Here is a 20,337-nt window from a genome sequence, read left to right as displayed (position 1 = left end):
GCAAAAATGCAGCACAAGTCAATGCATAGGAAACCTGGGAGGAAAGTACACAATATTATACAAACAAATCAACACTCACACGTCGAAGCATGATAAAACAGTTCATAAATTCATATAACATGAGCCAACATCAGAAACAAGAATAAAGTAGACTTATTTATATACATCAATTTATCAGCGGAGTCTACCTTTGCAGGTTATTTTAATGCTTAAAGAATCATGAACAGAACAGAACAGAGGTTTATGCAGACTAATACAAGATATAATACTGTCCAATTCGTTTAAACTGTCATGTGCATAATAATACTGTCAAAGCATTAGCTTTTTTTTCCCTCAGTCTATCCTGAGTGATTAATACTCTATTTTTTTTCAGGAATTAATCATCAAGCTAAAATCAATATATTTCCGTTTCAAATCATTCAAAATATTTCAATAGTTCTGTGGCTTTGTCAGAGAGCTGATATGTTGGAGAGCTGATATGTCGGAGAGCTGATATGTCGGAGAGCTGGTATGTTGGAGAGCTGATATGTCGGAGAGCTGATGATATGTTGGAGAGCTGATATGTCGGAGAGCTGATATGTTGGAGAGCTGCTCAAGCCCCACAAAATATATTGCTTTTTTGTTTTTTTGTTGCATTTACTCTTTTTTCTTCTTCAATGTTCTTCTTAATAAATTTCTTATCTGAAATGCTTATTAGTTATTCTGTACATGACGAATTGAGATGCTTTTTATGATAAATTGAGATGCTTTTATAACCGAGAAAAGACATTTTCAATATGCCTTTCTGGAATTATACTTGTTGCTGTTATTATTACTTAATTATAAAAATATAAAAATGAAAGGGTGTATTTCATCTTTGTCCAAATCAATCTCAATCATGGTCATTATAACAAACACTCTTATATTTTGTGTCTTAATAAAAGACTTGAATTCTTAAGGTTGTAAAAAATATGAGCTGAGCTATGCATCACAATGGCCTGAAAGTCGTATTGTATTGGTTTCCAATCCCCAATCATGTGCACAGGAAGAATACAGAAGTTACCGATTATGCACATAAGATACATAATATATGCACTGATCATTTAAATATACATCTTTGACAGTTTAAACAAATTGGACAATACATCGCTAAACACATATAAAATAATCCTAAATAAGTCAAGTGTATGTACATGGTAAGCGCAAAATAAGCATATTCAATGTGTATTATAAGATGAACAAGGTTTTTTAAAGAATCATGCAGACATCTGTACTTGTGTTTCTCCTCACTGTTATTTTCAGCTGAATGTAAGTTTTCCCAGAAGCAGTACAAGAAAATAACATGCTGTCTACATTTAGGGTGATAATTAAGCCAGAAGGCGAACCAATTTTCAAATACAAAACCCAATAAAATATCTAGAAAAATGAACAAGCATGAAAGCTAAAAAAATCAGCCACATATAGCAATGCCTGCATGCAGTTAAATAGGAGGGTTAGTTTCATCTTTTTGAATGTCTGAACTCCTACTAAAAAGTATGCACTGCACTATAAACATAATGTTTTGTTGAAAGCCCCAATATCTAACTGCAGTTAGTGGATAGTAAACTTCTCTTTGACATTGAATTAGTGCCAATGTTGTTGTGATCAATGTGACTGATAAAGCATATTTGTGATATCTCCTGTATTTGCCAGCATTTAATTCCATTAAGATTTTCACAAAGCTCACAATTAAATCAATAGCAATGCATACCAGAGCAAATTATACTATGGAATGTTTGTTTTTAAACAAATAAGAACATATTCTGTGTGTTTATTGGTGCCTCCTCTAAAATTCATGAAGCTTTTTGTTAAATCTATTGTTTCTCAAAAAAGGAAACATTTGATACTCAATATCCGTCAACTAAGATCATATAAAGACCAACTACAGCTACTTTGCAATATCAAAAGGCAGCAAAAATATCAAAAGAAAGCAAGCAAACTTATGTTCGGTTTAAAGCAAGACGTACCGCTGGCTTTGCTCATATCTGGTACCACTACCGACAACAGGGCAGTGGCAAGACTCCGTGCAGAGTTAGACTTACTCCCTGTGCTTGCTAGACTCCTGGACATTATTCCTGCGAGGTCAGCGAAATAGAACATGAATTTTCCCATAAACTTTAGGACACATCATTTACAGCATAGATGTAGGCACTCTTAAATTGATGTGTGTGTTTTTCCAGGGCATATCATGTATACTTTGTACAACTCATGCTGCTATAAAAACACATGGTACAGGTATGTAAAAGAAAGGAAATTTTTAACTCAGTAAACAAACAGAAATACGACAGCCAGAAAGAAATCTGAAGCCAAGTAAAGAAGCTTCTCTTAAAATAATATTAAAATGTCTTTTAAATATGAACATTTAAATGGAACTCTGAACATCAACATCTACAAACATATAACTGACACAAAAAAGAGTTATTTCACAAGTATGTACATAGTAATGCACTCATTGTACAATGCATTTTTAATAGTAATTTTGAAGACCATATTTTGATTGTTAGTAAATTTATACATCTATGACACCATGCAGCATTCATAAATTGGAGGACAACAACCTTGTCAAGAGACAAATACATCCAGCAAACAAGAGTAGCTTACCTTGTTTGAGCCTATCAGCTAGCTCCTTGGGGTCTGCCAGGTTTCCCTCGCTGCTGCTGCGCACCATTGTACCAAGGTCAGAAGATGCCGAGGCTGACCGAGAGTGACATGGGGATGGGGTGCCACTCAGGGACCTCTGCTTGCCCCCTAACTCGGGACGAGGACGATTACCTGAAGCTCCTGTAGGAACATGATTCTTGTCTTTAACTTGTAATATACTTAAGTAATAAAATTAACTCACAACTTAGTGAGGCTGAAGCATGCTCACTTTCTTTAGGTTTCTCACGTTGATTTGAATTTTCTATGCTGACAAAATATAATAAGCTTGGAAAATCTATCTTAAAGAAGTACTTCAGGCTTAGAGAAAGCATTTTCAAAATTATGAATATATTTATTAAATTTTTTAAAATCTCATTAAGATATCAGATTCAAAAACATATGAATTTCGAATGATTGGTGACACCCTATCATTTGGTTTTATTAAAGGGCTGTATTGATTTTGTTTTTAGTCAAAACACAGAGTTGGATTCTGAATAATATAAATTTCATAGTTATTTCAGGGAATAAATGATGGTCTTACATAAGCACAATATGATTACTATTTGCCTCCATTTGGAAGCATGAAACTGGTACAGCCTTCACATACCGTCACTCTTGTATTTGCCGTGGGACCTCTCAAATGCCAGGGGTTGGGAAGCACTGCCACTGGGGGGCCTCTCTACACTCTCACTTTTGCTCCATGCCCGTGAGAAACTGTGCTCATCCATCTTTGTTCGTGAACCGCCTTCTGGGAGTGACAAATTTTGTATGAAATAGCTTTCAAGTGCTCAAATTTCTTACCTTATTTATGCATCATAACTTGCAAAGGAAATTGAGTCTAGATCTGGGTCCTAAGAGAATTATGTGGTTACTTTTTTGTCTCATTTCAGATGAGTCTTCTACCTATACTAGGCACAGCAAGAGTGCCCTGCTTTGAAGTGTTCTGTAAATCATATGGTAAATTTTATTTATTAAATGAGTGGTTAATACAGTTTTGCCATTTGACTAAATTATTATAGGGGAAATGGAAAACCTTTATATTTTGTAAATTCACTGAAAAAACAGAGAAGCGCTCACATTTGCTCTGCGGCGCTCTCGTTTAAATATTTTATATCACCTTTATTCAAAGTTCTTGCTTGAACATAAAATGAAAGTGTAAATATATATACATCTTTTCTATTTCAAAGTGTGTGTTTTCAGGTTCACAGATATCTCAGTGATAAGGGTTTAGCTGTTATGTGGCCAATGGTGTGGTACCTCATTTTCAACATCATCCATATAGAGAAGACTCTGCATACCTGCACATTGACAACTGTGTTTGGTGGAATAAAAACAATGCAGTCATTGGGTATGATTGACAAAAGCAGTGTTGAAATACATCACTTATGCACTGCATATAGACACGAGAACATTAGAATAACATAACAATGTAACATTTATTATTTTTTCAATACAAGTAATCAGAAATCTCAAAATATGCATTAGTCTTATAAAAATAGTTGGGCTTAAACCTGTTCTCTTTATTCTCTAAATGTCATGGATTGAAGGCAATCAGTTTAATAAATTGTATGTAATTCTATGTTTAAGGGTCTGATGTATTCAGAAGGGAGAGACACAGCATTTACTTAAATTGAAGCAGGTGACAATAAAGTTCAGTCCTGTGTGAGATTTGGTCTGTGGAAGGTAAGTTGTAAGAATGTTGTTGTTGTTTTTGTTTTGTTTTTAATTTTGGTGCTTTAAATGTTGATTTAAAGCCAAATTAAAGGATTTTGTGTATATAAATATTGACATTTGGTACTTTATTTAAACACTGAAGTTGGTTATAATACCTTATAATGTAAAAGAAAGCTTGTGTTAAAACAATAGGTATTATATCATTATATAAACAACCTGTTTATTTATTTAGACCAAATGGAGGCAGCACACATCCTTTGTGGATTGATGACCTTGGCAAACTGGTTATATTCTTTGACTGGTTGGAGTACACCAAGTGACCCCTGAAGTCCATTCCAAACTATCATCACTTCAGGTATAACAAAAGTATTATAGACTGTATCACTGCCTGTGTATGTATATCTATGAAATAAGTCAAAAACAATTTTAGAAATTTTGTCCATTTTATTCAGATGTGAGTTTTGATGTTCAAGTTAATGTGCATAATTTATTCCAAACACTAAGTAATGTATATATATGAACATTATTTTGCAGAACTTCAGCTAACAACCCAGTGAGTGAATTCATGAGAGAGCATGCCAAGGACAGTGAGATTGAAGTTAAAATTGACAAGCCCACAACAATGGCTTTTCCATGGAGAGTACCCTGAACGCATCCAACTAAAAGGACTTAATGCAAAAAGGCTCTGATCCTTTAAATAAGTGAAAACACGAATATACTGATATGTGATCTTTATAAACTAAATATAAGATTTGAGAATGAGCCAGTTACTGAGCTGATGAAAATGTGCATCAATTTTTTATTGACAATTATTAATTCAATAAAAAACATGTTCATGTGAAATGAAGCTACCAGTGATTTTGAGTGAAAAACTGTGGTTTTAGCAAATGATTGATAGAAGGGTGCTACACCCTGTCTTTTGTTGGTAGAGCCCCTCTGCCATAATGGAGACCACTATATGTTTATTATTAATACAAACTTAAAACAATCTGGCAGTTGAAGCCTATAAATGCTTGAATTGAAGACATTTATAGTATTGTTTGTCAATATTAGTTACTTCACAGCCTGATAAAATGTACCTAAGCAACCTTTCAGTTTTTCTTCAATATCTTTATTTTTAAAACCTTCCTGAACCCTATAAACATTTTCAGCTTTAACTTTTACCTATGAATAAGCATCGAAAATATAATTTGTCATGTACTATGTGACCAATTGCATACCTCTTGAAACTACATAATGACGTGTACATGCTAAGTAGTTAGTATGTTAAATAAATTGTATTCATTTTTGTAAAATGTAAATGTGCCCATTTATTAACTGATCTAATTTTACAATAGTGTAAATTGTGTAGGATTGTTACGTTTATTATATTAAGAGTACATATACTACCATTTCATGTTTTATGAGCAATGAATGACTATACAAAAAATCACATTTGAGGTAAATTGGTAAAATTGGTGTGATTATAATTATGTTTGTGGCCTGTTGCCATGGTAACCAGGATAAAAACAAACTCTTAAATACCATTCAAATAAGATAAATTATAGTAAATTACAGGGGTAACATACTTTAACTTCTAGATATACATTGGTTTGTATTAGGTGCAAGTTCCAACCAAATGTCAATTTATTGTGAAAAATTGCCAATAAACTACGGTACTTGGCGAACAGTTTTTATTTATTCGGATTTTTTTTATGTCAAATACATACACCATGTACAGAAAGGTTTGAGGATATCAATTAACAGATCAATTATTATTATTATTAAATGCTTCATATGGCATTTATTGTATATTTAAATGCAAATTTAACCCCAAAACGCCTTTTTCAATAAAGGTTGCCATGGTAACCAATTAATTTTCATTTATTTTCTCAATAATAATTGAGAATGGTTTTGAAAATATATTGTTGTCGTTATAATGTGGGAATTGTTTATATTGTAGTGATGAATATTCATTGCATCTGTGAATACAAATGTTTCAATAAATTCTTGAACTTTACCGAATTTCCAGCTGTTTCTTAACCAAGTGCCCTTCTAGTTTTTGTCATAATTTCGTTAAAAATAGGAATTTTTGAATTTTCTTTTCAGAATTTTTATCCTAAAGAATAGTACAGTCAGAAATTACTCATATCTCATTTTCGCCCAAAAAGTGGTTTCGGGCCAAAAATTCCGTGACTGGTCACATATAAATCCTTTGGGATTAAAAAATGTTTGTATATTTTTAAGTGTTACTTGAAATTTGAACAGTCCATTTTAAATAATAATTTGAAAAACTCATCAACTCAACTTTTAGGATTAACAGGCCTGAATTATTGTGTTAATACTAGGTTGAAGAGTTTTGTAAGAACCCCTGCATGTATATAAAATCATGATTTTGAACAATCTTCTAAACAATTAACAATTGCAGATGCTCATATCAAGGAATCGGAAGGATATTACATGAGTATAGTAGGGAACTTACCGTTGGAGGTTTTGCCAGCCCGCCGCCTCTTCTCCTTCTGCTCACTGAGTCTTTCAAGGGGAAGGTTGAGCAGGTCCAGGTTGTACACCTGCTTTGCCAGCACACGAGTCAGGGTCTCCATCGTTTTCTATACACACAATGGTACAATGTTTCAACAATTAGAGTAAGAAATCTAATGCTATAGCTATTCATGTAATTCTTTGTCATATTTTACAATCATGTTATTTTTAAAACTAGAGCTGTCACAGGAGTGACGAATACCCCCAAATGCTGCCTGGACACAGGAATGGCAAACCATTCCTTTGAAACGAGGCCATAACTCCAAGGTTACTGCACACTGCATCTTCTTTTATCATGCATGTATTGTTTGTCCGGAAACCGTTTTTCTATTTTCGTAACAGTGCACAAAAACCTTTACTCCACTGGCCCCATTTTCAATCACAAGCATTGTCTTCACAGAGGCTGCCTATACAGCAAGTTTCATCACAATATCTCATGCCCAATTAAAGTTATGAAGCAGAAACCATTTTTCTATTTTTAGTAACAGTGACCTTGACCTTGGCCCCACCAGCCCCAATATCAAACTTGACCTGTATCTTTTGATGTTACACCTGTGTACCAAAAAATGTTCAAATCTGTCAAGCCTTTCATGAGTTATCGTCCGGACACCATTTTTCTATTTTTAGTAACAGTGACCTTGACCCCACCAGCCCCAATATTGAACTTGATCTGTATCTTCTGATGTTACACCTGTGTACCAAAAATTGTTCAAATCCGTTTAGCATTTCATGAGTTATCGTCCAGAAACCGTTTTTCTTTTTTTAGTAACAGTGACCTTGACCTTGGCCCCACCAGCCCCAATATCGAACTTGACCTGTATCTTCTGATGTTACACCTGTGTACCAAAATATTTTCAAATCTGTCAAGCCTTTCATGAGTTATCGTCCGGAAACCGTTTTTCTATTTTTAGTAACAGTGACCTTGACCTTGGCCCCACCAGCCCCAATATCGAACTTGACCTGTATCTTCTGATGTTACACCTGTGTACCAAAAAATTTTCAAATCTGACAAGCCTTTCATGAGTTATCGTCCGGCAACTGTTTTTCTATTTTTAGTAACAATGACCTTGACCTTGGCCCCACCAGCCCCAATATCGAACTTGACCTGTATCTTCTGATGTTACACCTGTGTACCAAAATTTTTTCAAATCTGTCAAGCCTTTCATGAGTTATCGTCCAGAAACCGTTTTTCTATTTTTAGTAACAGTGACCTTGACCTTGGCCCCACCAGCCCCAATATCGAACTTGACCTGTACTTCTGATGTTACACCTGTGTACCAAAAATTTTTCAAATCTGTCTAGCCTTTCATGAGTTATCGTCCGGAAACCATGAAAACCGACAGACCGACCGACCGACCGACCGACAGACAGACAGACCGACCGACCGACAAGCTCACTCCTATATACCCCCTCAAACTTCGTTTGTGGGGGTATAATAATAAGTTATAAGAATTAGTTAAAATAAAAGTATGATAGTAGGAATGTTTTCAATGATTGTAACAAAATCGTTCTGAAAGATGTTACATCAGCTTTTGAACTTGAGAGTTTTTAAGTGATAGTCAGGTCATAATCTTACAGCCCATTCCTTGATGAGTTCAGGCCATGATGTGAGAGCGGAGAGGACCTGAAGAAACTGGTCCCAGAGGTGCGGGCTGATGGACACGTTCAGGTTCCCTTTGATCCACGTCACTATCAGAGTCTGGGGGAGTAAACCGGAAATAGTGGCTCAAAAAGCACATGATAGATCATGATCAAGAGTTCAATCATAACATGAACTGAAAAATTATGCCACAATATGCATTGTTATGTGCATGGTGCAGCAGGGGCCTGTTTCATTTAAGGATCATATAAGGATCTTAGTCGTAACTTTAAAAATTCAATTCACTCAAATATATAGCAAAATAACAGAAATATGCCAGAGACAATTTCAACTCATGACTAAGATCTTTAATGAAACATTGCCCCTTTAAAAGAGTAGGGCTGTATTCAAAAAATCTATCATATACTGAGGAGAACTAGAAGCGATGCAATGTGATGAAGACAGGTTTTTCAAATTAAAGCCAATTAATTTCTATTATGACTTAGAAAAAAGCAGCAGACTTGCTCTCTACGTAAATCTCACCAAAGCTAGCTCTACCCACACTCATCACTATCCATAAATCCTAACTAAAGTAATTAGGGGGAACCCAATTTTTCAAATTTAAGTAATCTTGACCTTGACCCTATCCCCCTCAAAAGCAATCCCAAGCTAGCTCTTCACATAAGTTACCTATACACCCAAGTTTCATCACTATTCATCAATGTTTCCTTAAGTTATTGGACAGAATCCAATGTTTGACGACCACTCATTCGCAACTATCCCCCCCACCCATCCACCCACCCACGCCCAACGACACCCTCATTCTAATAACCCGGTTTTTGTTGAAAACCTGGTTAAAAATATATGATTAATTTCATTTCACTGTAGCATGAATTAGCCAATGCACTGATTTAAATCACTGATAAAGATTGAATTGAATACTGGCCAAAGGCTCAAGCCATTTAGCTGGCAAAAGCTGATTGCCTGCCAAGTCAATCAGGGTCAACCAAGGTTAATAACAGTTAATATTCCTTCGTGTAAAAGCAAAGCATTTCAATCACTCAATCACCTGTATGGCTCCTCGGCCAGTGTCACCAAGTCTCCATAGGACACTGAGGCAAAACCAGGTTTATCTAGGTGGGTAATCGCACACTCTGACGAGTCTCAAGCAGAGTATCTCAGCCCCACCATACAATATCTTATATCTACTTTTTAAGTTACATTTATACATTAATGATGTAGTGTTTTATTTAAATGGGCAAAATTGAAGTGTAACACTCACATAAGAGGATGAGTGGGTTTATTGACTATAGAAATATTGACCAAAGCACTGAATGGAGTCACTGAGGTCAGTTTAAGGATTGAATAGAAAACTGGTCCAAGCCTCAAAAGCTGGTTGAATGTCGCAAATCAACATCTATAAAAGGTAGTATTCCTCAGTGTAAAAGCAAAGCATTTCAACCACACATTCAGTCAACTGTTTGGCTCCTCGGCCAGTGTCTCAAAGTCTCCATAGGACACTGAGGCAAAACCAGGTTTATCTAGGTGGGTGATCGCACACTCTGACCAGTCTCAAGTAGAGTATCTCTGCCCCACCATACAATGTCTACACACTCAGTTACATAAACATGAACGTTGTTTCTTACAAAAAAATAAAAAAATATTTTTTCATCACCAAAACAAAAGGCAATCATTCCTATGTGATGTACTAAATATCTACACAAAATAATTGTTCTTGTTCTGAAGCGAAACTATTGGACACTGGTAAAAGCAAAAAAGATCAAAGTGATATGAAATATCAAAACACAAAGAACCTTTTTGCATTAACCCTTCCATTTGTACCTGGAAGATGGGCTGTGCCAGTTTTCCTCCAAGACCTCTGACCCTGTTCTCTGTGGGCTGATCACCCTGTACTGCCTTGGTAATACACAGCAGCACTCTCAATATCTGTTCCCTGCAACAACACATTTTACTATTTTACAATGAAAACAAGTTAATACAACATCATATTAATCACTTTTGTTGGCACATTGTTATGTGAGAGTGTGGTTTTATGAACCAGAAGCAAACAGACTCAGAAGGCTTGATGACCAAAAGGCAAATACCAAGGCCAGAATTCAAACTTAAGATGCTTTGGTTAAGAATGAGTGTGCTACCCACTGCTCTAACTATCACATATTATGTGATAGCTTCAAAGCAATATTATGGATAAGAAATCTCGTTCAACCTGGATGATCTTAGCTAGCAAGGATGTATTTTGAAATCTGATTGAGTCAATGTGATCAAGGGACGTGCATATTGCAGAACCTATCAATAAAATGGTAGCCCATGGCATAGTTTTATACTGACTGTATGGAAATTTGCACATGTTTAAAATAATAGTTTCTCATGAAATGCATTGAGGTACAGGACATGTGATGTGGAGCAAAATCAGTTACTCTTGTTTATTAACTTATAATTTATGGATTAAAAAGCAAAATCACTCACCATGTTTTCTGATCCATGGTGATTTTTGTGACCATTTGCCGGTAGATGTTCACCACTCTCTTGCATATATCAACCTAAAATGTAAAATGTGAACCATGAACTTACTAGCCTGTTGTTAATACTTATCACACTCACTGCCTCTACACATGTACCCCAGAACGCGGACAAAAAAAACGTCTTGAGCTTGGTGACCACCAACCATATTTACATGCCTTAGTGAGAAGCGAAAGCCCTTATCATCATATATACCAGCAAGTACACATACTGCATCTATAAGGCAAACCAACAAACCTGTTCGGTAAGAGCACTGTCAGAATCCGCCTTGAGCAGGAAGATATTGGCAGCATTGGTAATGCATATCTGTATGAGTTTCTGCTGGCCTGCACGGACATCCAGTTCCCCTCCATCAGCCAGGTCTTGTACGGCCCCTAGGTAAGAGGCATTGCGCAGCCACGTCTTCAGGTCACCAGAGTCCCGTGACAGTTGCAGAGGATTGGCTGGTTGGGCAGAGTCCTGCCAGGGTGAAATTTATCAACCTTCTATTAGATTTGTCAGTACATATGTATGTGCCTTAATAAATAACCTAGTTGCTGGTGATTGTTTTCATGCAGAACAAGAAGTTCTCATTGTCATATATAGTTTTATTTTCTACTAACTGATGGATCATGGAATTGAATCAATGAGGTATTATTTGTTTAACTTACTAAGAATTGTTGGAAGGGTGTTCAACATTTCTTTTCTTATGAGTGTGTATACCACGTGATAAATTACTTCATATTTGCTACGTCGGAAGGCAACATTTTGCTTAAAATGAAGACTAAAATCAAAGATAACTTTTCTATATATATAACTCATATCCCACAGTTTTAAATCAGTGAAATAACATTTTGATATCACTTGACTGCATTTAAACCGTGATTCGTTTGGCTGTCAGCGCAAGCAAAGCTTGGTCAAAATATCAATAAATTTGATTCCAGAATGGCCTGATGTCATCAATAATTAAGAAAGCTTATGCAATTGAATGCATACTTATATTATTTTGTATGAGTTTTATGCCATAAATTAAAGAATAATTGTTTCCTTCAGATATATATCAAATGTATTTCATTTTCAGGAACCCTGTTAACTTCTAACAATAGCAGTGGACACTTGATGAAATAAAATAGATATATCACTGAAACAAACACTTATCCTCCATTAATGCTTTAACAACTACGTCAACAGCTGTTAAAAACTTACACTGGAAGCAACTAAATGTTCATTAACTCAATTCATAATTGTACTGTACTTTGCATAGAATGCATGCATCAAAAATGCTAATGCGCTTAAAAAAAGACATGAAACATGCTAAATACTATGTCATCATATTTGTGCATGCAGTTTACAATTATAATAACCATAGCTTAACAGATATCTATTTCCTTTACTTTAAAACATACATGTACATTGGACTGATGTCCACTTACTCACTCATATATAAAACCATTCCTACTCACATTACTTATGATTTAAACATACTTATATCAGTAATGTTCTTTTTTTTCGATTGAAATGGGGCTCAATTCATATTATCCCAAAATTTGTACTTTCTTTAACTCTTGTCAACTTGTACGGATGTTTAATTTCGATCTTAGGCTTCTTCAGTAGCTTACAGGGGTCTTTGCTTTTTAAATTCACAATTATTACGTAGGCATTTTGTAACTATTTTCATAACTCTATGGGCTAGCCTCACTCACAAGGTAAAAAAATTCAACCGTTAACCTTCACCACCTGATATCCAGACAGACTTATAGCTTGGACATCAGTGCGTGAGTTAAATACATGTAAACTACTTGCCAGTCGATAAATATAATCTCATAAGTTTAAAAAAAATAAATACCAAAATTGTGACACCAACACTAAGAGGCAGGCTCACAATAAAGTCAATCCCCCCCCCCCCCCCCAGTAAAAACCAGTACTGGCCCCAGTTTCTCAAAAATACTTAAATTATTCCTCAATAACTGACTAAACTCATTCAACCCGATAACACCCTGGCATGGTTTGAAGTCTTATGTTTTGACTCTTTTATATACAAGTTATCCCATACATATATTGATATTATTGTTTGACCAATATTTTAAACAATTATATTTTTAGAGTAAGAAATGTACTGGAGTAATTACCTAAACTTAATTAACGACATTTTCTGTTCATAAATAGTAATGAGGCAAACCAAAATCAGAATTTAAGAACGACAGAAATAAATTCATTTCATTTTACATTAAAGAATGGATTTAAATATTGTAATCAGTTGAGTTGGTACTTGTGAGTTTTTTTTTATGAAAAACTGGGGCCTGGTGTCCCCTGGTGGGGATCAAGCCCAAGACATCAAAGGTGAGAGGTAGACACCTACACCACTAGAAAACTCTTACTTGTATGTTGTACACATAATAGGCATGTGAGGTACTCACGAGGGAGTCAGTGGAACCGTCCTCCTCCAGGATATCAGAGAGGCTTTGTGAAAGGTCAGGGGGTAAGCCCAGGGCCAAGGGGCTCTCACTGGGCTCCAGCATAAACACAGGCCTCAGATCACCCTCTGTCTACATGACAACAAACAAAACGGGGCTGCTACATATGGTCATGCACCGAGGATAAGAAAATATACAATGAAACTCAAAAGGCATCAGCTTTCAGCAGTGGAGAAGGTGTGAAGTTTGCAATTTTGGTTATTATCTTGAAATGTAAACAGAAATGTAAACAGATATAATTATATGCAATTCCTTTTGATACATTAAATGATATTTGAAACTAAAGCCTGGTAACTTTGGGGATTTATAATTATTATAAGGGTAACTGTTCCACTACTGAAAACAATGATCATGCTTTTTAAGTTATGGAGTACAATAAAAACAAAAAAAATTATCAATAAAGTACAATAAAATCATCAAATGAAATAATAAGCTTATTTCAAACTAGGCAAGACTATTGATTGATTGTTTTATAACCATTTTTTATTGCTAAAAACATATTAAGTGCAGATAAAATATTCAAACAAATTCAATGGCAGAACCGAAGCTTCCCAGTACCAATAACAAAACATGAAAATCCATCCCAACATTCAAGCCAAATACATATTTTCAAAACCAATGCATACATGTACACAAGTATTACAGTTTTACATCAGTAGTGTATATGAATGCGGCAACATAAATGTTACAATCACAAACATGCTACATGCACCTGCCAATTGATGTCAAAGATATCCTACAAGTAAAATATCATAAAATACTTCAACTAGATTATCAATAATTGCTTCAATAAGGCAATGGAAACTAAAGGGCAATCTTATCAATGCACCTACAGTACGCTCACTTTTTTAAATTAATATTTTTTAATAAATATAATATCTATTTCGATACTGGCAAAGATTATTTGGTTTTGCAAGCCAACTTTCGATATAATTTGTAACACTCTAAATACCTAACTGGAATTGTTGGTTAGAATATTAAGCCGTATGTTTGTTGATAAGAAAGCCCCTGTAGGCCAAAATATTCCATGATCTTGTTAAATGGCTCAAAATTCATAGCAAAAGGCCATCTTCGTTTATTTTATTTATTTACAAACAATCCTGAAAATTAAGTCTGCTTATGTCTTTCAACCTTCCAAACCAATAAAATGTCATATTGTTCAAGTATACTATCCATGCCAAGGTATTCATGCAATGGCAATACTTTAGTATTAACCCCTTTCCTCACCTGGAACCAATCCTTATACACAGCTATCACACGTCGTATTGCCCCTCCATGTTTGAATGAAAAAAGCAATGCCTGAAACAAGATGTGGAAACAATTGAAGGTAAAGAGAAAAAAGATGCTAAAATCTCACACTGCCATTTATCTTTTCGTTCTGTTATGCTCATTCCTTATCTCACTCTGCAATTTATCTTTTCTTTCTGTTATGCTCATTCCTTATCTCACTATGCCATTTATCTTTTCTTTCTGTTATGCTCGCTCATTATCTCATTCTGCCATTTATATTTGCTTTCCGTTATGTTCATTCCTTATCCCTTATCTCACACTGCCATTTATCTTTGCTTTCTGTTATGTTCATCCCTTATCTCTTATCTCATTCTGACATTAATTTTTGCTTTCTGTTATGCTCGTTCCTTATCTCACTCTGCCATTTATCTTTTCTCTCGGTTATGTTCATTCCTTATCTCTTATCTCACTCTGCCATTTATCTTTTCTTTCTGTTATGCTCATTCCTTATCTCACTTTGCAATTTATCTTTGCTTTCTGTTATGCTCCTTCCTTATCTCACTCTGCCATTTATCTTTTCTTTCTGTCATGATCATTCCTTATCTCACTCTGCCATTAATCTTTTCTTTCTGTTATGCTTGTTCTTCATAGAGCAATCACCCTGTCTTCTACAATCCTCAAAATCTATGAATCTGTTCTGCTTGACCGCTGTAAGGGAAATATTGTGGAAAAACTGAATAGACAACAAGGCGGATTCCAAGATCAGTTAGGATGCATAATGACCAGTTTTCCATTGAGAGAATGTCTGCATTACCCAAAGGAATTTTCATCTCCAGTATATCTGCTTTTTGGTCGCTCGACAAGCCTTTGATCGGGTCTGGCACAATGGGCTCTTTTATAAATTACTGAAAATGAACTTGGACTGCAATTCTCCTAACCCAATGATCGACGTGAATACTCTGTTAGCCATTAGTGAGATGTGCGAGGGGGCCAGAAGCTGTGTGAGGTATCGTGGGCTCTACTCGGGGGAACTTCCGGTTCTGCAGGGGACCCGCCAAGGTGGCAAGAGTTCCCCAATCTTGTATCTAATCTATATCAACGACTTGACTAATGAACTACAACAAAGTAATAATGGACTATGTTTGTATGACATAAATATGAGTGCACCTACAGTTGCCGATGACATGGTACTTGTTTCCTTCTCGAAGACCGGCATGGACAATATGTTACAAATTTGCTCTAATTACTCAAAACATTGGCGATTTCTATATAACTCGAGTAAATGTGCTATTGTTGTGTTTAACAAATCAGGTGTGCCAGTACAATCTGTAAAACCGTTCTTTTCTCTAGGACAAGACCTCATCCCAACACAGAAGAAATACACCCATCTAGGTATAATTTGCAAAGAGACTCTCTCTGCGGGAATGTGTTCAAGAAGCATGTACAAAACTACATGGGGCTTATCTAAATATATGCAGCAGTGGTATAAACCCTGATACTGTCAGTGCCAAAACCCTTAGGACATATGACAAGTCAGCGATCCTACCACAGGCCCTGAACGGGTGTGAACTATGGACTAATATATCAAAGAATGAAATTCAGAGATTACAAGTAGCACATAGGTTTTGTGTAAAACATATGCAAGGATTTCAAAGAAGTGTTGCTACTAAATTTGCTTTATCTGCTTTGAACATTACATCTATTAAAATACTTAACGATTGTAAAAAACTTCAGTCAAATGTGCAGACTTCAGTGTCAATATTTAGCGAAGATCATCTTCAACAGTAGACTAATACGCTTTACCAAGTATGAATGGAAAAACTATTAATAAAAGCGTGTTACTCCCAGCTAGACAAACTACTTTTGAAAGAATCTTGAACAAAAATCGAGCAATGCAAAATATGATATCTTTTAATAACCTTCCGCCACTAAGGATTATTGCAAGAAATAAACCCAAACTGCGACCTATCTGTAAGCAGATTCTAAGTGATTTTGGACTATTTGTGTCACGCTCATATTTACAAATATATATTTGTAAATGCTGTAAGTTAAGGACACACAATACTATTGTTCATTTCTTACTTTATTGTCATGCGAAAGAAGAGTACCGTAATTCCCTTTGAGATACAATTTACGAACAGTGTGTGCTCTACATTTTTAAGTCGATAATGACAATGACATGTACTGATCAATGTGTGTTGTTGACATGTACTGATCAATGTGTGTATTTATTTTCACTTAGCACCAATATTTATGATGAAAGCTTTGTCAACTATCCTGTCACAGTTGCAATAGTAACAGTGCTCCAGCCAGGATTTAAAAAGGGCAGGGTGGAGTCTTGAAAAGGGCAATTTATTGAGCCGCGCAGTGGCAAACTGGGGAGGGTACGGGATGGGTTTACCCCTCCTGCAAGGGGGGTATGGGGGTCTCCCCCAGATTTTTTATGTGAAATATACCCTAAATACTTTTAATTCCATCATTTCCAAGCTTAAATTGTTAAAAACTGTTGAAGGTGATTTCGTTATGAAAATGCACACCATATACATTTTTTTTTCTTAAATCTTCATCAGCACTTACTATCATACAAAAATATCCTTATCATTATCATTAAATATTATTATTATTATTATTATCATTATTATTACACATCTGACTTAAAGTTCAACCTAACTTGATTTCCATTCTGTAATGAATGAGCAAGTAAAAGTAAATGGAATCATCCGAATGGAATGTAATTGAAAAGCCATAGAGAAATTGCATGTGCTTTTAAACTGATAATCAACTGAATTAGTGTAAATCAACTGATTTAGTGTAAAACATTTACATTCTACTGTAATTAAGTCCTAATAAAGTAAACAGTCGTATCGTAAATGATTGACTTGCTACAGCTTCCCAGTAAATGTCATGCTAGATAATTTAGCGCATTGTAGGAATAGCACCATAAGAGGTTACATAGAACCATAACAGGCGCTTTGTCATGTTCTTGTATTATATCACTTCGGTTTAATCACGCTGATGAGATGTCTCGTTTTTATCCTGAAGAAAAAAGCCATTGATCATTCCATAACCATTTGAAAGTCGGCGATGTTCGACCTGTTCAATTTGACTTGTAGTAGTCTCTCGACGGTTTTGTCACCCAGGGAGGAACGATGATCAGTCTTGATTAACTTTAGTTGGCTGAAGACCCATTCCACTTCAGCGGTGCTGAGTGGCATGACAGCTGCTGCCGAAATCAGCCTGGCCAAAAGCGGGAATCGAGCCTTAAAGCCCAGGCGCGCGCCTCACGTTTACCGAAAAATAAGGCAGTCAGTTGCGGAAGGCTGCGGCCAGGCTGTCCTCTTACTCCTTCCAGGAAGCTCTTCCATTCGTTAAGTAGTTTGTCGACGGGCATGTTGATGTGGGTCGATAGGGACTCCATTTCATTGAATCCATAAAATGCAGTGACGTCAGCGTGGGTGAGGTCGAGGATGGCTAATGCGTTTAACACATCCAAGTCGCGGAATTGACCCCCTATGTTGTCTTTCAAGGTGTCTAGAAGCTGAACGCAGGAGGACGTGAATTTGTCATTCAGATCAGTGTTTTCTATTGCACAATCCCCTATCATGCAGGCTGCTTTTTGGAGCCAGTTGCCGCCATCGCGTTATCTTTCGAGCTTTGCCAGTCAACCTTTTGGCAGGCTTCCCCGATGTGACAGTCATTGGCCTGGAATGCTCAGCTGAGATCAGCGATGATCGGAAAGACCTCTGCCAGAAAAAAATAGCCTCCTCACGGTGTCAGGTTTTTTTTAAAGTTTTCAACAACCCATTGCCCTGTGGATCTTTCGCAACTTCGCCGGCTTCGAGGTCTGCGACTATACATCTGTACGACCGTACAACCGACTTCACCGCATTCTCGTGACTCAGCCATCTGTGGTGCTTTGCCTGTTTAGGTGCCACGGGAACTTCATTCAAGGCCACCTGTATCGCATGCAGGCTTGCCTTCCTGGCAGAACTATACTTATAATAGAAGTATAGATTCTCCTGGGTTTTTCTCCGCCGCTAATGCCGTCGCTGATGTGGTCGTCGCTGATGTGGTCGTCGCCGGGGGTAGTGGTGCTGATGTGGTCTCCGTCGCTGTTGGTGTGGCTGATGTGGTCGTCGCCGGGGGTAGTGGTGCTGATGTAGTCTCCGCCGCTGGTGGTGTTGCTGATGTGGTCGTCGCCAGGGCTTGTATCGCTGGTGTGGTCATAGCTGATGGGGATGTCGCTGATGTGGTCGAATTCGATTGTGGTGTCAACAAAGGTCTGGCACTCAGTAGCTTTGGGGAGCTCTAGATGGGTTTTTTAAAGAAGGATACAATTGTATTACTAAACTTGGCATTGTCACACTCATTTGCGGCAATGCGCCTCTTACCTTTTGTCTACCTTTTGTCGTCTAGGGAACTTCTTTAGCCCTAAAAGGCTAGTAAATCCCTTTAAACTGCTTCGTCTGTAAGTTCTCCGCCTTCTGTATGACTTAATATACTTCAGAAGTATCAAACCGTTTGTTTTTCCAAAGTTTATCAAGACCTGCCTTGAAGGCATTCACAGATGTGGTGTTCACTAATTCACGTGGCAAATTATTCCAAGTTGAAACTATACGATTGCTGAAAGAAATTTGACGTAATGATTTCCTTGCTTTAGGTTTAAATAATTTCAAATTGTGTCCTCTGGTACCACTATTGTCAGCAAAGGTGAAAAATGTTGTCATACTGATGTCATCAATATTGTGTACTATTCTAAACACTTGAATCATGTCGAATCTTTTCCTTCTAAAGTCTTAAAGATGGGAGGTTTAATTTTCGTAGGCGATCGTTGTGAGTCAATCCCCTCAAATCCGGAATTAATCTAGTTGCTCTTCTCTGAGCGTTTTCAATCATCTGTTTACACTTCTTTGTTATTGGGAAATATATCAGGTTTCCATAATCCAGATGCGATCTGACCAGTGATTTGTATAAGGTCAGGAATCGAGTATTGTCAATATGAGTAAACTTTCTTCTTATTAATCCAATAATCATGTTGGCTTTGTTCAAAGTATTACTGATGTGCTTTTCAAAACTCAAACTTTCAGTAAAAAGTACTCCTAAATCCTTCTCAGAGTCTTCCCTTTTAAGCTGTTGTATATTTCCATCTCTGTCAGTCATATGGTAGTCGGTGTCAACTCTTTTGCGACCAAAAGAAACTACTTTACACTTCTGCACATTAAATTTTAAAAGCCAGTCCTTACTCCATTGACACAGGTTATCTATATCTTCTTGAAGATGTTGTTGATCCACTCTCAAAGAAAGAGGAGTATAAATTTTGCAGTCATCAGCAAACATCTTACATATACTTCTTACTACATCAGGTAGATTGTTTACAAAGATTATAAATAAAATTGGTCCCAGGACAGATCCTTGAGGTATTCCGGATATAACTGAATTCCAGTTTGATTTATGGCCATTCAATACAACACGTTGCAAGCGATCACTCAGGAAACTTTGAAGCCAAACTAGTATTTTTCCTGATATTCCATATGATTCCACCTTCTTCAGAAGTCTACGATGCGGTACACTATCGAACGCTTTACTAAAATCCAAATAAACTGTGTCAACCTGCAAATCTTTATCTATCGCCTCTGTCCAATCTTCAAGTACCGACAGGAGCTGAAGAATAGTATTTCTGTT

The 20,337-nt window shown here is 36.4% G+C and overlaps 1 protein-coding gene and 1 long non-coding RNA gene across 9 annotated transcripts in view; one reads left to right on the top strand and one right to left on the bottom strand.

Moving 5' to 3' along the window:
* LOC128209910 (ral GTPase-activating protein subunit alpha-1-like) overlaps nt 1-20,337 on the bottom strand; it is an 87,606-nt gene that overhangs the window by 53,896 nt on the left and 13,373 nt on the right. For 5 of the 8 annotated variants that reach the window (XM_052914172.1, XM_052914174.1, XM_052914175.1 and 2 more), the window contains 10 exons: nt 14,653-14,724; nt 13,369-13,497; nt 11,210-11,431; nt 10,919-10,992; nt 10,274-10,385; nt 8,429-8,551; nt 6,794-6,920; nt 3,266-3,406; nt 2,620-2,799; nt 1,986-2,093 (listed from right to left, as the gene is read on the bottom strand). In XM_052914172.1, coding sequence (XP_052770132.1) covers nt 1,986-2,093; nt 2,620-2,799; nt 3,266-3,406; nt 6,794-6,920; nt 8,429-8,551; nt 10,274-10,385; nt 10,919-10,992; nt 11,210-11,431; nt 13,369-13,497; nt 14,653-14,724 — 1,288 coding nt within the window. The remainder of the gene's footprint in view (nt 1-1,985; nt 2,094-2,619; nt 2,800-3,265; nt 3,407-6,793; nt 6,921-8,428; nt 8,552-10,273; nt 10,386-10,918; nt 10,993-11,209; nt 11,432-13,368; nt 13,498-14,652; nt 14,725-20,337) is intronic. The other 3 variants (XM_052914173.1, XM_052914177.1, XM_052914179.1) reach the window with 3 other exon arrangements.
* On the top strand, nt 4,304-5,102 carry LOC128209912 (uncharacterized). The gene is made up of 3 exons (XR_008257075.1): nt 4,304-4,341; nt 4,565-4,687; nt 4,867-5,102. It is a non-coding gene; the product is annotated as an uncharacterized LOC128209912 (long non-coding RNA).

The sequence above is a fragment of the Mya arenaria genome, chromosome 11, assembly GCF_026914265.1.
Source record: "Mya arenaria isolate MELC-2E11 chromosome 11, ASM2691426v1".
In the NCBI taxonomy this organism is placed as follows: Eukaryota; Metazoa; Mollusca; class Bivalvia; order Myida; family Myidae; genus Mya; species Mya arenaria.
This window is presented reverse-complemented; position numbering and strand designations above follow the sequence as displayed.